We start from the raw sequence: 17185 nt of genomic DNA, 5'->3' as shown, positions 1-17185 counted from the left end.
TGCTGTGTTCTTGTGTGCAGAAAGAGCAGAAAGTAAAGCTTGATTTAGTCTCTTCTGTTGACCTAAGTTATGCTGTAATTTGAATTTCACATCACCCGTTGAATATTTTATTTGGGACAACGTTCAATTACATTACCTCCCCCAGAGTTAGCAAGCCTTTAACTCCTGCGTGTCCTTAGTGGACAGCGACAGACTGAAACGAGTGCAAACAAGCTGCCGGCTTCAGAAGCTGAATTTTGAAACGGTGTCCAACTGTGGTGCTGACAAAAACAGCAACGCTTAACCCTTTAAGACCTACCATAGAACCAAGTCTGCCAGAGCTTATATTATATTTTTACATGCTGTGGAGCCATTTTTGGGAGCATTTCAAGTTACTATACATCAATACAACCATTATAGCCCAGATTTTAATAATATGTATGCATTAAGTGCATAGTAATTACATAAATTGCAAAAAAGTGCAATAAACTACAAAAGAATTGAAAATCGTTTTTGTTTTTTAACATATATTTCTAGTTAGAGAAATTTAAGAGGCTTATCCCTCAAAACTGTAAATACAAAAAAGTTGCACAAAATAGTTTCCCACCACAGGAAATTTATTTTGAGTGTCTTCATAGTTTTATTTTTGAAATACACCAATTTTTATATACTGCAGGAAAAACGAAAATAAATATTATAGTGCAAATTTGCAAAAAAGCAGCATATGCATCAAAATAAACTATTTCCAGCAGTGCAATATGAGTCCTAAGCATCCCAGAAACCACACAGAAAGTCATAAAGTCAAAGATAACTTTTAAAAACACCAGTATAGGCTCATGAGGCCCTGAAGGCAAAAAACTACATTTCCGCAAAATGACGTCACTTCCGGTTTCGGGCAGATCATGGCGGACATGCGATAGTTCACGCTGATGGACGTAGGAAGTGTTATGAACAGCTGATCGGATCGGCAAAGCGTGTTTCTGGAATATTATGTTTTTGTTGCTGCAAGTGCTTTTTATGCAGTTTTTGCAAAACTATATGTGGAAGGAAACTGTGACCGAGGACAAGCTGATGGCATAAGATGTAAGTACAACTCCTCCGGTTTCATATGCAAAAAAAAAATATTGTGCTAGCTTACGTGGTTGCAGAGCTACAAGGATTTAAAAATAGTTACGCAAAACGGAGCGTGCCCGCTCCGACCGGTTTTAAAGGGTTAAGACCTGCAGTCAGACTCTTAATACATCTCTGCTCGCTTTAACTTCCTCCAAAAGATCATGAAGCAGAAACCTGGAAATGACGTCGCCCAAAGTGCAGCGATTCTCAATCTAAAGCCCAAACCCCCAGTGCAGGTCATGTGATATTTGGCGAGACATTAAATGAGTTTCATTTGGTTATAATTTTAAAAACTGGGTGAGCAGAAGCGAATGGATGGAGGGATTTTAAAGAGGAACCTCTAAAGTTTCAAGAGTTGATGAGCGTAACACCAACATGGTCACTCGTCACGCACGGATGCCCACAGCCTGTCCTTTAGAAGAACATCTTGATGTGCAGAGTTGAAGCCGTTAAAAGGCTGCACTTATGAGTAAAACAAGCCTAAATTAAAGTGTGGCTAACGTTATCAGCCTTGGCTCCTCCCACATTAACGCCTACATACCTGCAGAATGTGGTTACACACCTGCAGACCGGTTATGTTCACGCGTTCGACTCTGCGCTGACTCACCCGAGGCCGCGGGCGCCTCCTCCTCGCCTCCAGGGTGGCACTCCGTGTTGGTGCGTTTGCTCTTGGGGATGACCCGCTTCTTGAAGGAGGTCCAGATCTCGTTGGCGTGTTGTGTCACCGTTCCACCTGCTGCCGCCGCCTTCTCCTCCTCACCTCCCTCTGCTTTCTCCTTATCCTCCCCTCCCTCTGTCTTGCCCTCCTCTGCTTCCTCTCCTCCCTCAGCTCCTGCTGCAGGCTCCTCGGGCTTGGCGTTTTCAGCGGAGTCTTTGTCGGAGCCCTTGGCCTTGCCGCTGATGCCGGACATGGAGGTGTCCCTCTTCAAGCCCTGGAAGGTCCAGGAGCGTTTGAGCTTCCACCTCTTCTGGCCTGACTCTTTGGAGTCAAGTGTGGAGGAGTCTCCGCCACCTCCTTCTCCCTCCGCTCCTTCCTCTTTCCCATCCTCACCTCCTCCAGTCTTCTTGTGTGCCTTCTGAGCCATGAGCTTCTTGAAGGAGTGCCAGCGCTTCATGTGCTTAGTGGTTGCTGAAGAGGCCGAGGCTTTCTGTTCTTCTTCTGCACCTCCCGCTGCTCCTCCTTCCTCTACGATGGAGTCTGCAGTGGTGTTAAGTGCTTCGGGATCTTCCAGCCGGTCCAGAGACTTGGACCGGACCTTTACTGGTTTCTGGGGCTCTGCGGCGGCGCCCTCCTTCTTCTCAGTGCTGCGATGGGAGAAGATTCTCGCCACAGGCTTCCTGATCAAATCTCGAACTGTGGATTTCGCCTCCGCTGCTTTGCTCTTCTCCGCTTTCTTCTCGTCTTCCTTCTCTCCATTTTCCGCAGCCTTCTCTGTCGCCGCCTCACCTTCTGCACTTCCTTCCGCTCCTCCCTCTGCTGCGGCAGCTTCCTCCCCTCCTTTGTCGGCCTCTTTCTCCCCTCCTTCAGCCGCGCCCTCCTCGCCTCCAGCCGCGGGGGCGCTCTGCTCTTTCTTCTTCCTTCCACCCATCACCTTTCCCAGGCCGCTCTTGTTGAGGAAGGAGTCCAGGAACGAGGTCTTGGGTTCAGAGGAAGTGGTGTTTTCGGAGCTCTGAGGCGGCGGCGCATCCTCGCCTGCCGCCGCGGCTCCCCCCTCCTCAGTTCCCACTGTGTCCGCCACCGCTGTGTCGTTATTCACAGTCTCTTTGTTTTCCACAACCTCGCTGTTGACGGCTGTGCCGTCTTTATCGACAGCCTCGTCTTTGACAGTCTCTGAGCTTGTGTTGGCGTTTTTGGCCGCTTGCTCCACCTCTGCTGGCTTATTTTCGGTGCTTTTTCCATCTTCCTGGACCACCGGTGCTGTGCTGGCCTCCGTTGCCGCCATCTCAGAAAGGGAAACCAAACAATAACAACAAAAAAGTCTCTTCCTTCCGGCCTGCCTTTCTTCCCTGGCCTTCTGTCCTCCTCTTCCTCTCTCTCTCTCTCTCTCTCTCTAGTGTTTCGTTCCTCCCGCTGTGGTGGCGCTCTCAGGTCATGGAGAGCAGGGTTGAGAGCAGTGGCGAGGAGGAAAGATACTCAGCATCCTACTAGACCTCCAAACTCCTGCAGGAGGAAAAAAAGAGAGAGAGAGCGAGAGACAGATGGTTAATAGTCTGAAGCAACACCATAGGCGCTCGATGAGTCTGGTCTGGACTGTGCACCGAATGAGGAATGAAGTTAACATGATAAGGAATCTCAGCAGGACACAAAATACAGGCATGTTTCCTAATCACACCCACTAACCTTACCCTAACGGTAACCCTGACACTAAAACCACATATTTTGCCTCAAAAATTCCTTCAACTTGTGCGACTTGGATTTTGGTCCCTACGAGTACAGTAAACTTGCAATTTTTGGTCCACACAAAGATATAAACACACCTTGAAAAGGATGAAATGCAAAACCGACAGAAGTGGAAGGCCTCATGTCACGCTCACAGGTTCTTGTAACGCATTTGTTGCTTTGCTTGTTGTCGTTCAGCACGATTTATTTTTTTTACAACCCCATCAGCATCACAGGAGACGGGATGTTAGCTTCAATCATAAATTGACACCAATTGTGTTCTTTATGACGTATAAGAACACAAGCATTGACTCAGCAAAAGTACATTTTGTGCAATCATCGTGTATTTTATAAGTTTGGTTCGTGGCACCAATTAGACACTGTCCATCTGATAAGGCTCCTTCATACATATAATGGTTAAAGGAGGTGCTTTTCTTTTTACCACTGGAAAAACTTATACACAGATTCTCTCATCACAACAAAAATTCTCTGCGACTTGGAACCCATTTATTGACTATATAAAAACGTATTTTCCAGATGTGTGACATACATTTTTTGTTTGTTTTGTTCTGTTTCTCTTTACATGAGCCTCGGGTGGGGAGGGAGGGGTTTCTTTTTTGTTTTGTTTTGTTTGTTTTTTTGTGTATAATGGCAACATTTTCATTATGTATTGTGACCATGATTTGTGAAAAAAAAATAAATTTAAATAGAAGTTTCAAAAAAATAAATGAATAAATTTCAGGACGGTAACTAAAACTGATACTTCAAGCAAAAAAAAAAAAAAAAAAAAAAAGGACACTGTCCGTCTTGTTCTGAGAGACGCACATAAAACACCTGCTGGTGAGATCAGTGTGCTGCTGGCGTGGTTTGTTTTCATTGAGGAAAACTATAAAACACGACCAGACTGCTGCTTCCAAACATTCCTCGGTTGTAACACATTTTGACAGTTTAATGAATGAATCAGCAGATCAATGACTCACTCACACACACACACACACACACACGTGCACGAGTGCCGACGCAGAGTAATTTTCAGCTCTGAGAGTCCAGACGTTTAGCGCGCACAGTCGCACACTCTCAGAGGAGAAGGTGAAAAGAGTGAGTCAGACTGGAGGAGAGACGCTGATGGAGAGGCACTCAGGTGGAGAGACAATCACACAGAGGAGAGGCAGACGGAGGGAGCGAGGTGTAAACACATACATCACATGCTCCAGATAATCTCACACTGTGCTGTTGCCACAACGGACTGACCGGCCAACTGGATGGCTTACTGGTCGACTGCCTCTTTCTGGCTTGCTGATGGGACGGATGACTTGCGCTCATTATCCGTGATGGCTGAGCGGCGCGAGAGGCAGATTTACGGGCCGTCTGATTTGTTGTTCAACACCTCTGTAGTAAAGACTTGGATTTACATAAATAACTTGCGGTGAGGACGATACGAAGCTCTTCTTGTGTTAGACGCTTGGTTTACCCCAATCACTAACTTTACAGCACTGCTTTTACCTTTGCACGTAGTTACAACCATCTTACTCTAGAAATGAATGAATGAAGACAAACTGCTGCTGGTTTTAGTTCAAATCAAGTTCAACTTCATACCTGCACACACAAAAAGTGAAACCCCGTCATTATGAAACAATAACTAGAAACAAAACAATGCAGCAAAAAACCACGAGGGCTCTCAGATATAACGGACGGCAATCACAGAGGAGTCACTGAGTGATGTGTGCACATCTGCACACCTGCGACAGACCTCGCTGACATTGCTCGGAGGAAATACAAACGAAAGGAAATCTGTGGGAAGAGCAAAGAGCTCCCTGCGACATAGTGCCACATCTAAATGACGTGTGTTATCTTTACTATCGTCGCTGTGACATTTGATACCAACATTATGTGGCTTTGCCCCAAAGTGCTGTGTCCCGGGCTGACCGACTCACTCTATATATCCACGCCTGCCAGTGTTGACGCTTCAAAGGTTTGGTGAGAGCAGGTGATAAAAGCCCTTTTTTGCTAAACGAATTGTTGTAATAAAAGATTGTGGCGACAGAGGACGGCGTCGAAGTGCTCCATCCATGCATCGTTTTTTTGCTGCTTGCAGCAGTCTCAGCAGAGATGCCCGGATCTCCTCTCGCCATCTCCTTCATCAGAGTCACCTTCACGCCCTTCAGAGGAAGCTCCTTTCTTCCACTCTTAGCTCAGATTATACTCTTTTGGCCGCGACCCACAGCTGGCGGTCGTGTGAGCTCAGCTCAGTTCTCTCGTTGCCACAAATATACTGACTGCGAACGTCCGTCGGTCTTGCACCTTCCCATCACTCATTAACAAGAACTCAAGATGCTTCAGCTCCTTGCTTGGGACAACAACTCCTTAACCAAGAGGGAGCAATCAGCCTTGTTCCAGCCTCAAACCTGGAAGTCTGACTATGATGTCCAAGCTGTAACAATCGACATCACAATTATCCAGCTAGGAAGCTTGACACCAGACTGTGTGTGCAGCTGTAGGGTTGGGCCGTACAGTCGGGCAATAAAACTTATGCAAAAATATATTTGAATAAATACTTTTATAGCCGTGGCTGCTTCATTTTTCATGCTGTACTGACTTTACCGCAGTCAGAAAGAGGTTTTGTATCATTTCATGTCTGAGTTATTGAATCTGGAAGCTCAAATGGTGAATATGTTTTCACCTTTACCAATGTCAAGCACACGAATGGGCGTGACTGGCTATTACTCATTTATTTGGTGCGTTTTAAAGAAGGGCAGCATTTAATAAAAACAAAAAATATACACAAATGATATGAAGTGACTGGAAAAAGCAGCAACGTTAGAGTTAAAATCCAAGAGATAAAATAAAAGCATTGGCAGGAATAAATGTGACCATGTGGCTGGTTTCTGAGCCCCTGAAGGTTGTAGCCTGGGGGTAGAAACACATACACCTCGGCTATCACACAATATTAAAATCACTGCGTCATTTAGCCGAAATAAACACAAATTAGGCTAGCAGCCACATGACGCTCAGCACATGCCTTTATACTATCCCCCCCTGGACTTCATCACGGTTTGTCAAATATCAGCCATCTTGGTCCTGTTCTTCCAATAATTGGTTTGTTTGCTTTCCTTCATCTGGCGACGCGTTCGCTCAGACTGTTTGGAAACATCACATTAGCAGCTGAGTTTGGACAGAGATTAAGAAGCTCTTGATCAAATATTCTGCTTATCAATGATTCAGACGCCGATGGGCTTGGTTTCATCAAAATAGTTCCCAAGCAAACATCGAAACAAACTCGACTTCGATATGTCATTTCAGTTCCGTGTTTTTACAGGATGAAAAATATAGAATAATTTCATTGGTACGCCGCTGATTTATGCCAAAGTACAACAAGTCGTACAGACTGACGGACACTGGCACCACCATCTGTTTTTCCATTGCAGGCTGCTTTGTTTTGGCTGTTTTCACTTTAATATTGATCATTATTAATCATTTAAGTGAGTCTTACAAAATCTACCAGAGAATCAGACCTGTGGGATTTTAGGGATGTTCTTTGGATCGAATCAAATCCACTGGACTCCTCTTTAAACAAAGAGTAGTAGTGTCAGCCACTGGTTTTGTGTTCTAGCCTACCGGGTTATTTATGTGTTTTGTGACATGACATTAGGGCTGCCACAAACGATTATTTTGATAGTCGACTAATCACCAATTATTTTTGCGATTAGTCGACTAATCAGATCATCATCCATTGGACGTAAAACGTACAGCTTATTGCACCAGCAGCATCTGCTCTTATATAACTATCATTAGCTTACAGCTTTAAGTGTTTAAGGTATGTGCTGCAGATTGTTTCGGTGAAGTTTAATAAACTCCTTGCTATCTAAAATATAACAGGACACCGGAGTAAATTCTCGAGCATCTCACACTTCTGATAATCAGCTGTCTGCTTGATGTTTATTCAGCTGTGTAAAAACTATAACTTTAATCTCAGCCAAACCGATTTACTCAGGAACAAATAAAATACTGAAAAAAGCCAAACAATAACACTTTTAAGTTATCTAAGTGACTTATATATCATGTTTAACCTGAGTAGCGAAAGACGGCGGTGGGTTTGAAAACGATTTGCCAGGAGTCCGGTGTTCTCACGGCTCTAGTTAGCCTAGCCCCCGGCTAGCTATCGAGCTAGTGGGTAACAGACGTCTCCGAAAACGTCGGAGCGCTTTTGAAAATATGTGGTGTCTTGATAAACTGAGCAGATATTTGAGGTTTACACAGCTACATTCTCACCTGAAAATATGTTAAACGTTTATTTTGTGACCCAGAAAGAATAATAAGAGTAATATTAAAACTAACTAGCTGCCGCCATTGTTGGAAACTGAGCTGGGCTGCGCTATGAATTCTGGGACACAGCTTCTTCTTCTTCTTCGGGGTTTAAGGGCAGCTGGCATCCTTGTACATGCAGTGCTGCCATCTTCTGTTTCAGTCCGTTATTACACTCTTAAATCCTACTACTTATTCCTGCGTCTTTTGTGATCTTACAAAGCTTCAAACGACGCGTCGACTATTAAATCAGTCGTCGACGATTTTAATAGTCGACGTAATCGTGACTAGTCCACTAATCATGGCAGCCCTACATGACATGAGGTTATGGTACGTACCCCTACCCTAGATTTCATGAGCTGGAATACAGCAGGTATCACGAGGGTCCGACAAGCCCTACGTCAGGAGCTGGACTTTACAGGATCTACCTGCGTGAGTGAGGTCTGGCACAAAGGTCTCAATACTTACCAAAAATGCAGATGTGGGGCACACCTGGGCCACACATCAATTGTTATTTATTGATTGTTTAAGCAGACCAGAGAGTGGTAACCCTAACCCTTCATGTTTGCATCTGAAAGCCGTTTCAATCCCGTCTTTAAAGCTTCTAACAAAGTCTGAAACTCGTCTCACACTCCTCATTTGCCGTAACGCTGAGCTTCAAAACTGACACAAACTAACAGATCGTTCTTTACATTTTTAATAAACTGATTCAAAGAACACTGAACATCAGCATTCAGCCAAGGCCTTCAGAGAGCGGACAAGTGCTTTAAATAAAACAGGACCGGTGAGAAAAAGTTGCTCTGCTGTGAATTAGAGGTGACCGATCATCTCAACCACGGATTCATTAAACGGGATTTAAGGATTAATCGCACGGCGACACAGGAGAATAGAAATCCTCATCACTGCAGCTTTAAACAGACATTATAGCATCGGTTGATCCAACTTTCTGCTGGGCTCCACCTCGATGTTCGAGGCACGTTCGCCCACATGAGACGAGCCGGGGCTTTGTTGCAGTCGCTCTTTATTTTGGATGGATCGTGTTTTTGTTGTTTCTTGCTGGCGTCTGATTACGCTGCAGCAGAGGAGCATTAGCGTGTTGGATGGTGGATGTGAGGCTGAAGCCCCGAGGTGTTGGAACAGCATCAGACAGAGGACGACGACAAAATGGAGGGAGGGAGCGAGGAAGGGGAGGAAGAGGAGGAGGAGGAGTGGCGCAGACATGGGCTGATTGTGAATCGTCTCTTTCTGTTCGTTTGCCTCTTACCATTCACCTCCGTCTGTCTGGGTTTTTCTCGTCTGTCTCTTTCGTTCTCGTTTGTTTTCCTCTCTCTTGCACTCGTCTTTATTCTCTCCATCTCATTAAATCTTTGTCTTTGGGTGTTTTTTCCTCTCCTTTCATGCTGTTTTCTTCTGTCTCTTCCTTTTCACTTTAATTCATCCTCCTTCCTTTTTCCTCTCAGCCACATTCAGTTATTCATCTCCCTCTTTCCGTCTCTCCTGCCGTCACCGTCTCGTTTTTGCCTTCGTGTCTTTTGTGATGCCAACTTCTTCTTTCGGCATCTTTTGTATCACGTTTGTTCTCGTTCACCTTCCCATGTCTCCATCTGTCTCTCCATCTCTGACTTGATCTTTTTCCTCCAACCTGTTTGTCAGTCTTCATTACTCCCAGTTTATCAGCTTTATATTCATCTTTCTGATTGTTAGACACCATTTTTATTTATTGTAACAGAGCACATGTTCCCATAACTAGTCAAATGATACATTTAAATGCTGATGTCCTCAATGTTTGCCACAGGAAGTAGGAGTCAGCCACACACTTCAGCAACATTTAAAATCTAATTGATTCAATCAAGCATAACCTTAATAATAATAATGGATTGCATTTATATAGCGCTTTTCGGGGCCCTCAAAGCGCTTTACAATACCACTATTCATTCACTCTCACATTCACACACTGGTGGAGGCAGCTACAGTTGTAGCTACAGCTGCCCTGGGCCAGACAGAGGCGAGGCTGCCATATCGCACCATCGGCCCCTCTGGCCATCACCAGTAGGCGGTAGGTGAAGCGTCTTGCCCAAGGACACAACGACTGAGACTGTCCAAGCCGGGGCTCGAACCGGCAACCTTCCGATTACAAGACGAACTCCCAACTCTTGGGCCTCGATCGCCCACCTTCACTCAGGCAGGCCATGAAGTCAAGCTCGGCAGATCAGCTGATCTCATCTGGTACCAGCCCACATCATCTGGTGGTTTAGCCCAGCGGTCCCCAACCCCCGGGCCTCTGACCGGTACCAGTCCGTGAGTCGTTTGGTACCGGGCCGCGAGAGTTGAGGCTCAGGTGTGAAATGTATAGTTTTCAGGGTTTTTATCTGTTTTCAGCGTTATTTTGTTATCGTTTTTATTGTTAACTAGGTTTTCCTGGGTCTTTTCACGTGTGTTATGAATAAATCTTTTTTTTTTTCGGTACCGGTACTAGTTTTATTTTGTTGTATTTATCTGCGACACCTTAAAGGCCGGTCCGTGAAAATATTGTCGGGCATAAACCGGTCCGTGGCGCAAAAAAGGTTGGGGACCGCTGGTTTAGCCGACTTCCTTCTAGACATATCAATGGCAAATATCATGTAGGACCCTGAGCCAAGATGCTTAAGACCACCTACATTTGCTTCTGCAAGCCGCTTGGCAATCCACCTCCACACCACTGCGTAAAAACTCAACACCACAAGTTCTGGAAACCCGGAGAGAGTCCTGAAGCTCGTCTGTCCTGAAAGTATTTGAAGAAATAATAAAAATTTGGTCTAATGAAGTAAAGAATGGAATCAACCATAGTGTTGGTTCAGACCTGCTACAGATCTATTTATGTTCATTTAACCTACAGTCACATCTGCAACCAGCTGTGCAGCCCACCTCCCCCCAGCCTCCCTTTTTAAAATATTGTTCCTGACGTTATAAATATCATATCTGCCGTCATTGCCTCGTTCTGCTCTGAGGTCTTGGGGAAATATGAAAAGATGAAGAAAAAAATTAAATCTATTTTGATACACTGCTCCTGACTGGTACGAGAAAACGACCGTCTTCGTTTAACATGAGCAACGGCCGCTATCGTGACGCTGGCATCTTGGAAAGGTTTAAACAAAGGATGTGGCGTAGTTTGTCAAGGTCAAGTGAAGACTCAAAGGGCCAACAAGATGTGTTGCGTTTGTGCAGCTGTGAGTTAAGATAATAATACATTTTAGGCACATGAAGCAGCTGGGATGAGTCAGCTTCTGCGCGGGGCTGGTACAGACTCACTATGATGCAGTCTGTCTGTGAGCACCGTACGGCCGGGAGTTTAACTTCATGCAAAAGACCGAAAGCACTTCAATTCCAACGGAAAGCAAAAGCACAGCTGCACAGTCAGAGCTGTAATATGTGGAGTCAAAGCACAACACTGACTGAGCGAGACGCATGAGACTCGATACCTCTTTGTATCGTAACCGTAAACACAGCAACACTGCTGCGAGCTGAAGCATATTTCTAATTCATGAACCACCAATTTGGAACAGCAAATACAGTTTGGGAGGATGTAATGAATTCATTTTTATCAACGTAATGAGAAAACATTTTAATGAATACATCTGAAAGCTGTGTAGTGTTCACTAGCAATTTACTTTATTTGTTTTCCATCAGTCTTTGGCAACTTGCAACAAACATCTTTATTATTTCAGAGTTAAGGTTAGGGCAAGATAGCCGGACGCAACATTTAAACATGTTTCCACACAAAAGATGAATCAATTTTGCCTCTGTAGCTTTATGTGATTATGCTGTAGGTGAGAGGAGAGCTAACACTGCATGACGGAAGCTAACAGCAAAGCATCAGCAGTTAGGAAGCATTTCACACTAACATGCTAACAGCTTTTCTTGCATCTTCACTGTGATTAAAATCTGCTCCACTCTGTGTGCACGGAGGTGTGCTCGCAGTGAGACCGAGAGCAGGAAAGGAGGAAACCATGTGACGCTCACGCTAATCAAACAATGAATAATCCAAAGGTTTTTGTAAAGCCTGGTTTATGGTTTCAAGTCTTATTTAAAACAACATGATCCTCATTTTACACATTTTGGTTTAGATTACCACAAAACAAACATGGCGGCTGTGAAAAAGCTCAGTTAAGGAGTCAGAGGTTGGACTTTACTAATCAGTGGCTCTGTCCATGTTCAGTATGTACATTTTGTAGATTACCTGACAGAAAGGGAACATTTAATCCATCATCTACGCCAACTGAAGCAGAAAACTAATATTTATATACCAGTATTTATGTACCAGTGAATTAGCGCTGCCACGATTACGTCGACTATCAAAACCGTCGACGACTGATTTAATAGTCGACGCGTCGTTTGAAGCTTTGTAAGATCCCAAAAGACGCAGGAATAAGTAGTAGGATTTAAGAGTGTAATAACGGACTGAAACAGAAGATGGCAGCACTGCATGTACAAGGATGCCAGCTGCCGTTAAACCCCGAAGAAGAAGAAGTAGCTCTGTCCCAGAATTCATAGCGCAGCCCAGCTCAGTTTACAACAATGGCGGCAGCTAGTTAGTTTTAATATTACTCTTATTATTCTTTCTGGGTCACAAAATAAACGTTTAACATATTTTCAGGCGAGAATGTAGCTGTGTAAACCTCAAATATCTGCTCAGTTTATCAAGACACCACATATTTTCAAAAGCGCTCCGACGTTTTCGGAGACGTCTGTTAGCCACTAGCTCGATAGCTAGCCGGGGGCTAGGCTAACTAGAGCCGTGAGAACACCGGACTCCCGCAAATCGTTTTCAAACCCACCGCCGTCTTTCGCTACTCAGGTTAAACATGATATATAAGTCACTTAGATAACTTAAAATGTTATTGTTTGGCTTTTTTCAGTATTTTATTTGTTCCTGAGTAAATCGGTTTGGCTGAGATTAAAGTTATAGTTTTTACACAGCTGAATAAACGTTAAGCAGACAGCTGATTATCAGAAGTGTGAGATGCTGAGAATTTACTCCGGTGTCCTGTTATATTTTAGATAGCAAGGAGTTTATTAAACTTCACCGAAACAATCTGCAAATTTCATTAAAAAATTTAATAAACTATCATCTTGTCTTTATTTTTAGTTAGCACATACCTTAAACACTTACAGCTGTAAGCTAATGATAGTTATATAAGAGCAGATGCTGCTGGTGCAATAAGCTGTACGTTTTATGTCCAATGGATGATGATCTGATTAGTGACTAATCGCAAAAATAATCGGCGACTAGTCGACTATCAAAATAATCGTTTGTGGCAGCCCTACAGTGAACACCATCGTCTCCCTTCTCACCTGTCTGCAGAGATTTACTCTGTTCATATTAGAAAGTTTGAAAGTTCTGGAGGTAAACCCTCGCTGGCGCAGATAACTTTGTCATCATGCGAGGGCCTTCGGCGTCTCTCGGGTGCATTTCCAGCTGCATGTGTTTTCACTCTCTGTGATGGCAATCTAATCCTGCAGGACGCCCGTTAATGCAGCTATAATGGGGGTCAATGGGGAAGCGTCAGAATCGCCAATCACAGTTTTCCACTTCACAGATAATAGCCCTCCTCTTCACACCTTCCTGATACCAACATGGACACGTAAAAACACTCAGAGCTGCATCCACACCCAAATACACCACTCAGCTTCCTCATCTAACCCTTCACAGGTTTCACACTCACTGTCAAGCTCCACATATAAACCTGCTGAGGAACTGAAGCGCTCGTGGATACAAGTGCCATTCACTCTGATTGTCTTCTGATCTGTATGAACGTGATCAACAACACAAATACTGCCCACACAGACTAAACCAGCTTTTACTTTCAAGACATTTTCCAACCTGCAACACCTAAGTAGGCATAGCAATCTCAATCCACATCCACCCTGTTGCAGGAGATGGCTCCGCCCACTGTGCCTGGTTCTGCCAAAGGTTGCTTCCTGTTAAAAGGGAGTTTTTTTCCTTCCCACTGTCGCCAAATGTTTAGTCGTTTGATTGCTGATTATGATTTGATTTGTCTGCATAACCAAGTCTGTACCTTTCACTACAATATAAGGTGACTGTTGTTCTAATTTGGCGCTACATAAAATTAAAATTCAACGTTAAGTTTAAGTAGAGTTTCATTGTTAACAAGTCGATTTTTCCTGCTGTCACATTAAAGGAAATGCCTGAGGTTAATGAAATAAAGAGACTGTTCTTAGTGAAGCAGAAAACACAGCAGGAAGCCGGCGCTGATGATTCAGGGCCGTCCAGCGTGTCGCTCACATTTGAACCAGATGGACCGTTACATGTATTGAGGGGCACATGTGTGACCAGGACGTATCCTGAGATTCAAGCTTTGTTTTGCTCAACAGAAAGGCTGATAACAGCAGTGGAGATGAAGCTTCTGGTGGAGCCGCTTCACATCCAGCACTGCTTTCTTTTATAGAGACGGCAAACCTGAAACTAAACTTCTGCTTATTCAGATAAACTGCTGGTTTAGTTTAAGTTGATCTTATTTTTTGTAAACGTAAGAATACAGATGTCCTTCCTCTCTTTTTCTAGAAGATGGTAAATGGACTGATTCTTATATAGCGCTTTTCTACTCTCACGGAGTACTCAAAGCGCTCTATACAACATGCCTCACTCACCCAATCACACCCATTCTCACAAGCACTTTATCTACACTTAGTGCTTTCTAACGACATTCATACACATTCATACTCCGATGGATGCATCGGAGAGCAAGTTGGGGTTAGTATCTTGCCCAAGGATACTTGACATGCAGACTGGAGGAGCCAGGGATCGAACCACCGACCTTCCGATCAGTAGGTGACCTGCTCTACCTCCTGAGCTACAGCCACCCGTAGACAGAAGACAGCAGCATGCAGGGAATCTAAAGAGGGCGTAGCCTTCACATTTATGATAAAGCTGTGTCACAGATTAAACAGTCGACATAAATCTACACTATGTTGTAATGTTATACATATAAAGTATAATCTCAACAAATAACATGCTGATCATCATAAGGCTGAGTATATAAAAAAGGCTCCAACGACTCGTCGCGTGACTTGAATTACTCAGCTATTTAAACATTTTTTTAAAAACTTGATGCAAACGACTCAGTTGTCAGCTTGTAACTAGTTTAATGTCGAGGCTGAGTCTGTGTGCACGTCACTGTTTGTTTTACACAGTGAAAACTCTACAGTAGAATATAAGTGCATGTATGTAGATGAACTGTTACGTGTTTAAATCAGGCTGCCAGCAGCCGTCCCACTTTCCATCGCTGTCATACCTCCAATAATCAGGGGAGCATCTAAAGGGGGACACGGGGTGCACTGGATTCATTTCAAGGCTTTAGTAACATTATTTGCAATTTTTAGATTAATATAAAATATTCATGACATATACACACACACACACACACACACACACACACACACACACACGCATAAAAGCACACAGCAATCTAGCCCATTCATGAGGTACAACAGCCTCCTACCAGGAAAACACTCGAACGCCTGGAACGCTTTCCTGCATTAGTAAGAAAGCTCTAAAGTAATGGCCATTTCATTTTACTGCATTTGTCATTATTTTTGCATTTAAGAAAATGTTCTCTTTCAAAAATATTAACAAACAAAAGGTTTAGTTGCTTTTAACAGCTATTATGTGCAGTTAAACTATTTAATTGACGTTAAAAGGCTTGTGTTTCTCTTTTCAATAGTTATTATTGCTTTCAATAATAATTTATTCTATCTCAATTTATAGAATAAATTTATTCTATAAATTCATTCATCCATCCATCCATCCATTCGCTTCCGCTTATCCTTTTCAGGGTCGCGGGGGGTGCTGGAGCCTATCCCAGCTGTCATAGGGCGAGAGGCGGGGTACACCCTGGACATGTCGCCAGTCTGTCGCAGGGCCAACACACAGGGACAGACAACCATTTGCACTCACATTCATTCGCACATTCACACCTAGTGGCAATTTGGATTATCCAATTAACCTATCCCCACAAGCTGCATGTCTTTGGACGGTGGGAGGAAGCCGGAGTACCCGGAGGGAACCCACGCAAACACGGGGAGAACATGCAAACTCCACACAGAAAGACCCCAGCCTGATGTTGGAATTGAACTCAGGACCTTCTTGCTGTGCGGCAACAGTGCTAACCACCGTGCCACCGTGCTGCCCTTTAAATTCATTCATTGATAGAATAAATAATACTGAATTACTGTAATAGTCGAAGGCTGCAGCCCTAACATAAAATAATGTTTTATTTATTCATTTTCGGTCCCTGGGACATTATGTTGGACAATCTCTAAAGTATAATCTCAACAAATAACACGCTGATCATTGATGACTTTACAACTTAACTTTGATTTTTACATATATTCATACAGGTGCTCGTCGCTCACTCTCTTATTTGTCTGGTTATTGTTTAGTTATCGGAGACAAAGATGGTCCACAGCTCAACGTCTGATCAGAGAGGATTTGTGGGTAATCTATTTAGTAAGTCACAGATGACATGGAAACAGCTTCCTGACTGCTGACTCAGCAGTCGTCGCTTTACAGAGGAATCACCTGGAAGCTTTTGAGGAGGTTAGTTATTGTTAAAGGGAAGCACAACAACAGCAAAAATAAGATGCGCCACCATGTTACCCATCACACTGCTAATTTACATAATTCTGTTAGTAATTGAGTAGATTTTACCCCTGACCTCATTTTATTTCTGGTTTTACAGCAAATTAAATTACTATAATTTATGTGAAGCAAAATGTGCGACACACAAACACAAACATCTCCAACAGCTGAAGGCCACAATTCCTGCTGCTCACAAACACCACACTATTCAGTCCAAAGTGACAAAAGCCCAGTCTGACAGCGCGACGTTAGCACACGTTCACACACCTCTGCTTACTCAGTTTGACACCAGCAGAGTGACTTCACTGGAAAACATTTCAGAATCACGTGCAGACTCGTTACTGTCCAGCGGATGTGTTGGGGTAGAAAAAATAAACTTTCTGATAAAAAAAGCAGAGGCTTCTTATAAAACATGCCCTTAGTGAAAGCTAGCTTTCTTCTGATTGGCTGCTCAGTCTGAAAAACAGGTGGGCGGGGCTTCTGGGTCACAGATGACCATATTAGTAAAATTTCAGGTTGCAGGGTCAGGAAAAAAACCTTTGTTTGATTTCTTGAAACTTTGTGAGGAACCAGATGTGCAACAGTGTAACAGATAACAAAGCAAACATACATTCACAGGTTAAGTCATGCAACAGCGATAAGCTTCAGTACCAGTGAAGGTGACATTCCAGGTGATGTGAGGTTACACTCATGAAATATCGAGCCCTGAACTCCAGCAGTCTGCAGCGCTTTGTAATAAAAACCATTAAATGAAACCAGGCCTGCAGGAAAAG

At 43.7% G+C, this 17185-nt stretch overlaps 1 protein-coding gene across 1 annotated transcript in view; it reads right to left on the bottom strand.

Moving 5' to 3' along the window:
- Nucleotides 1–17185, bottom strand: part of si:ch211-137a8.4 (uncharacterized) — a 46924-nt gene that overhangs the window by 8361 nt on the left and 21378 nt on the right. Inside the window, exon 2 of the mRNA XM_006801233.3 lies at nt 1700–3253. Within this exon, the coding sequence (XP_006801296.2) occupies nt 1700–3035 (1336 nt within the window). The 5' untranslated portion in view covers nt 3036–3253. The remainder of the gene's footprint in view (nt 1–1699; nt 3254–17185) is intronic.

Source organism: Neolamprologus brichardi, chromosome 14 (assembly GCF_056152115.1).
Source record: "Neolamprologus brichardi isolate AB-2024 chromosome 14, ASM5615211v1, whole genome shotgun sequence".
Lineage (NCBI taxonomy): Eukaryota > Metazoa > Chordata > Actinopteri > Cichliformes > Cichlidae > Neolamprologus > Neolamprologus brichardi.
This window is presented reverse-complemented; position numbering and strand designations above follow the sequence as displayed.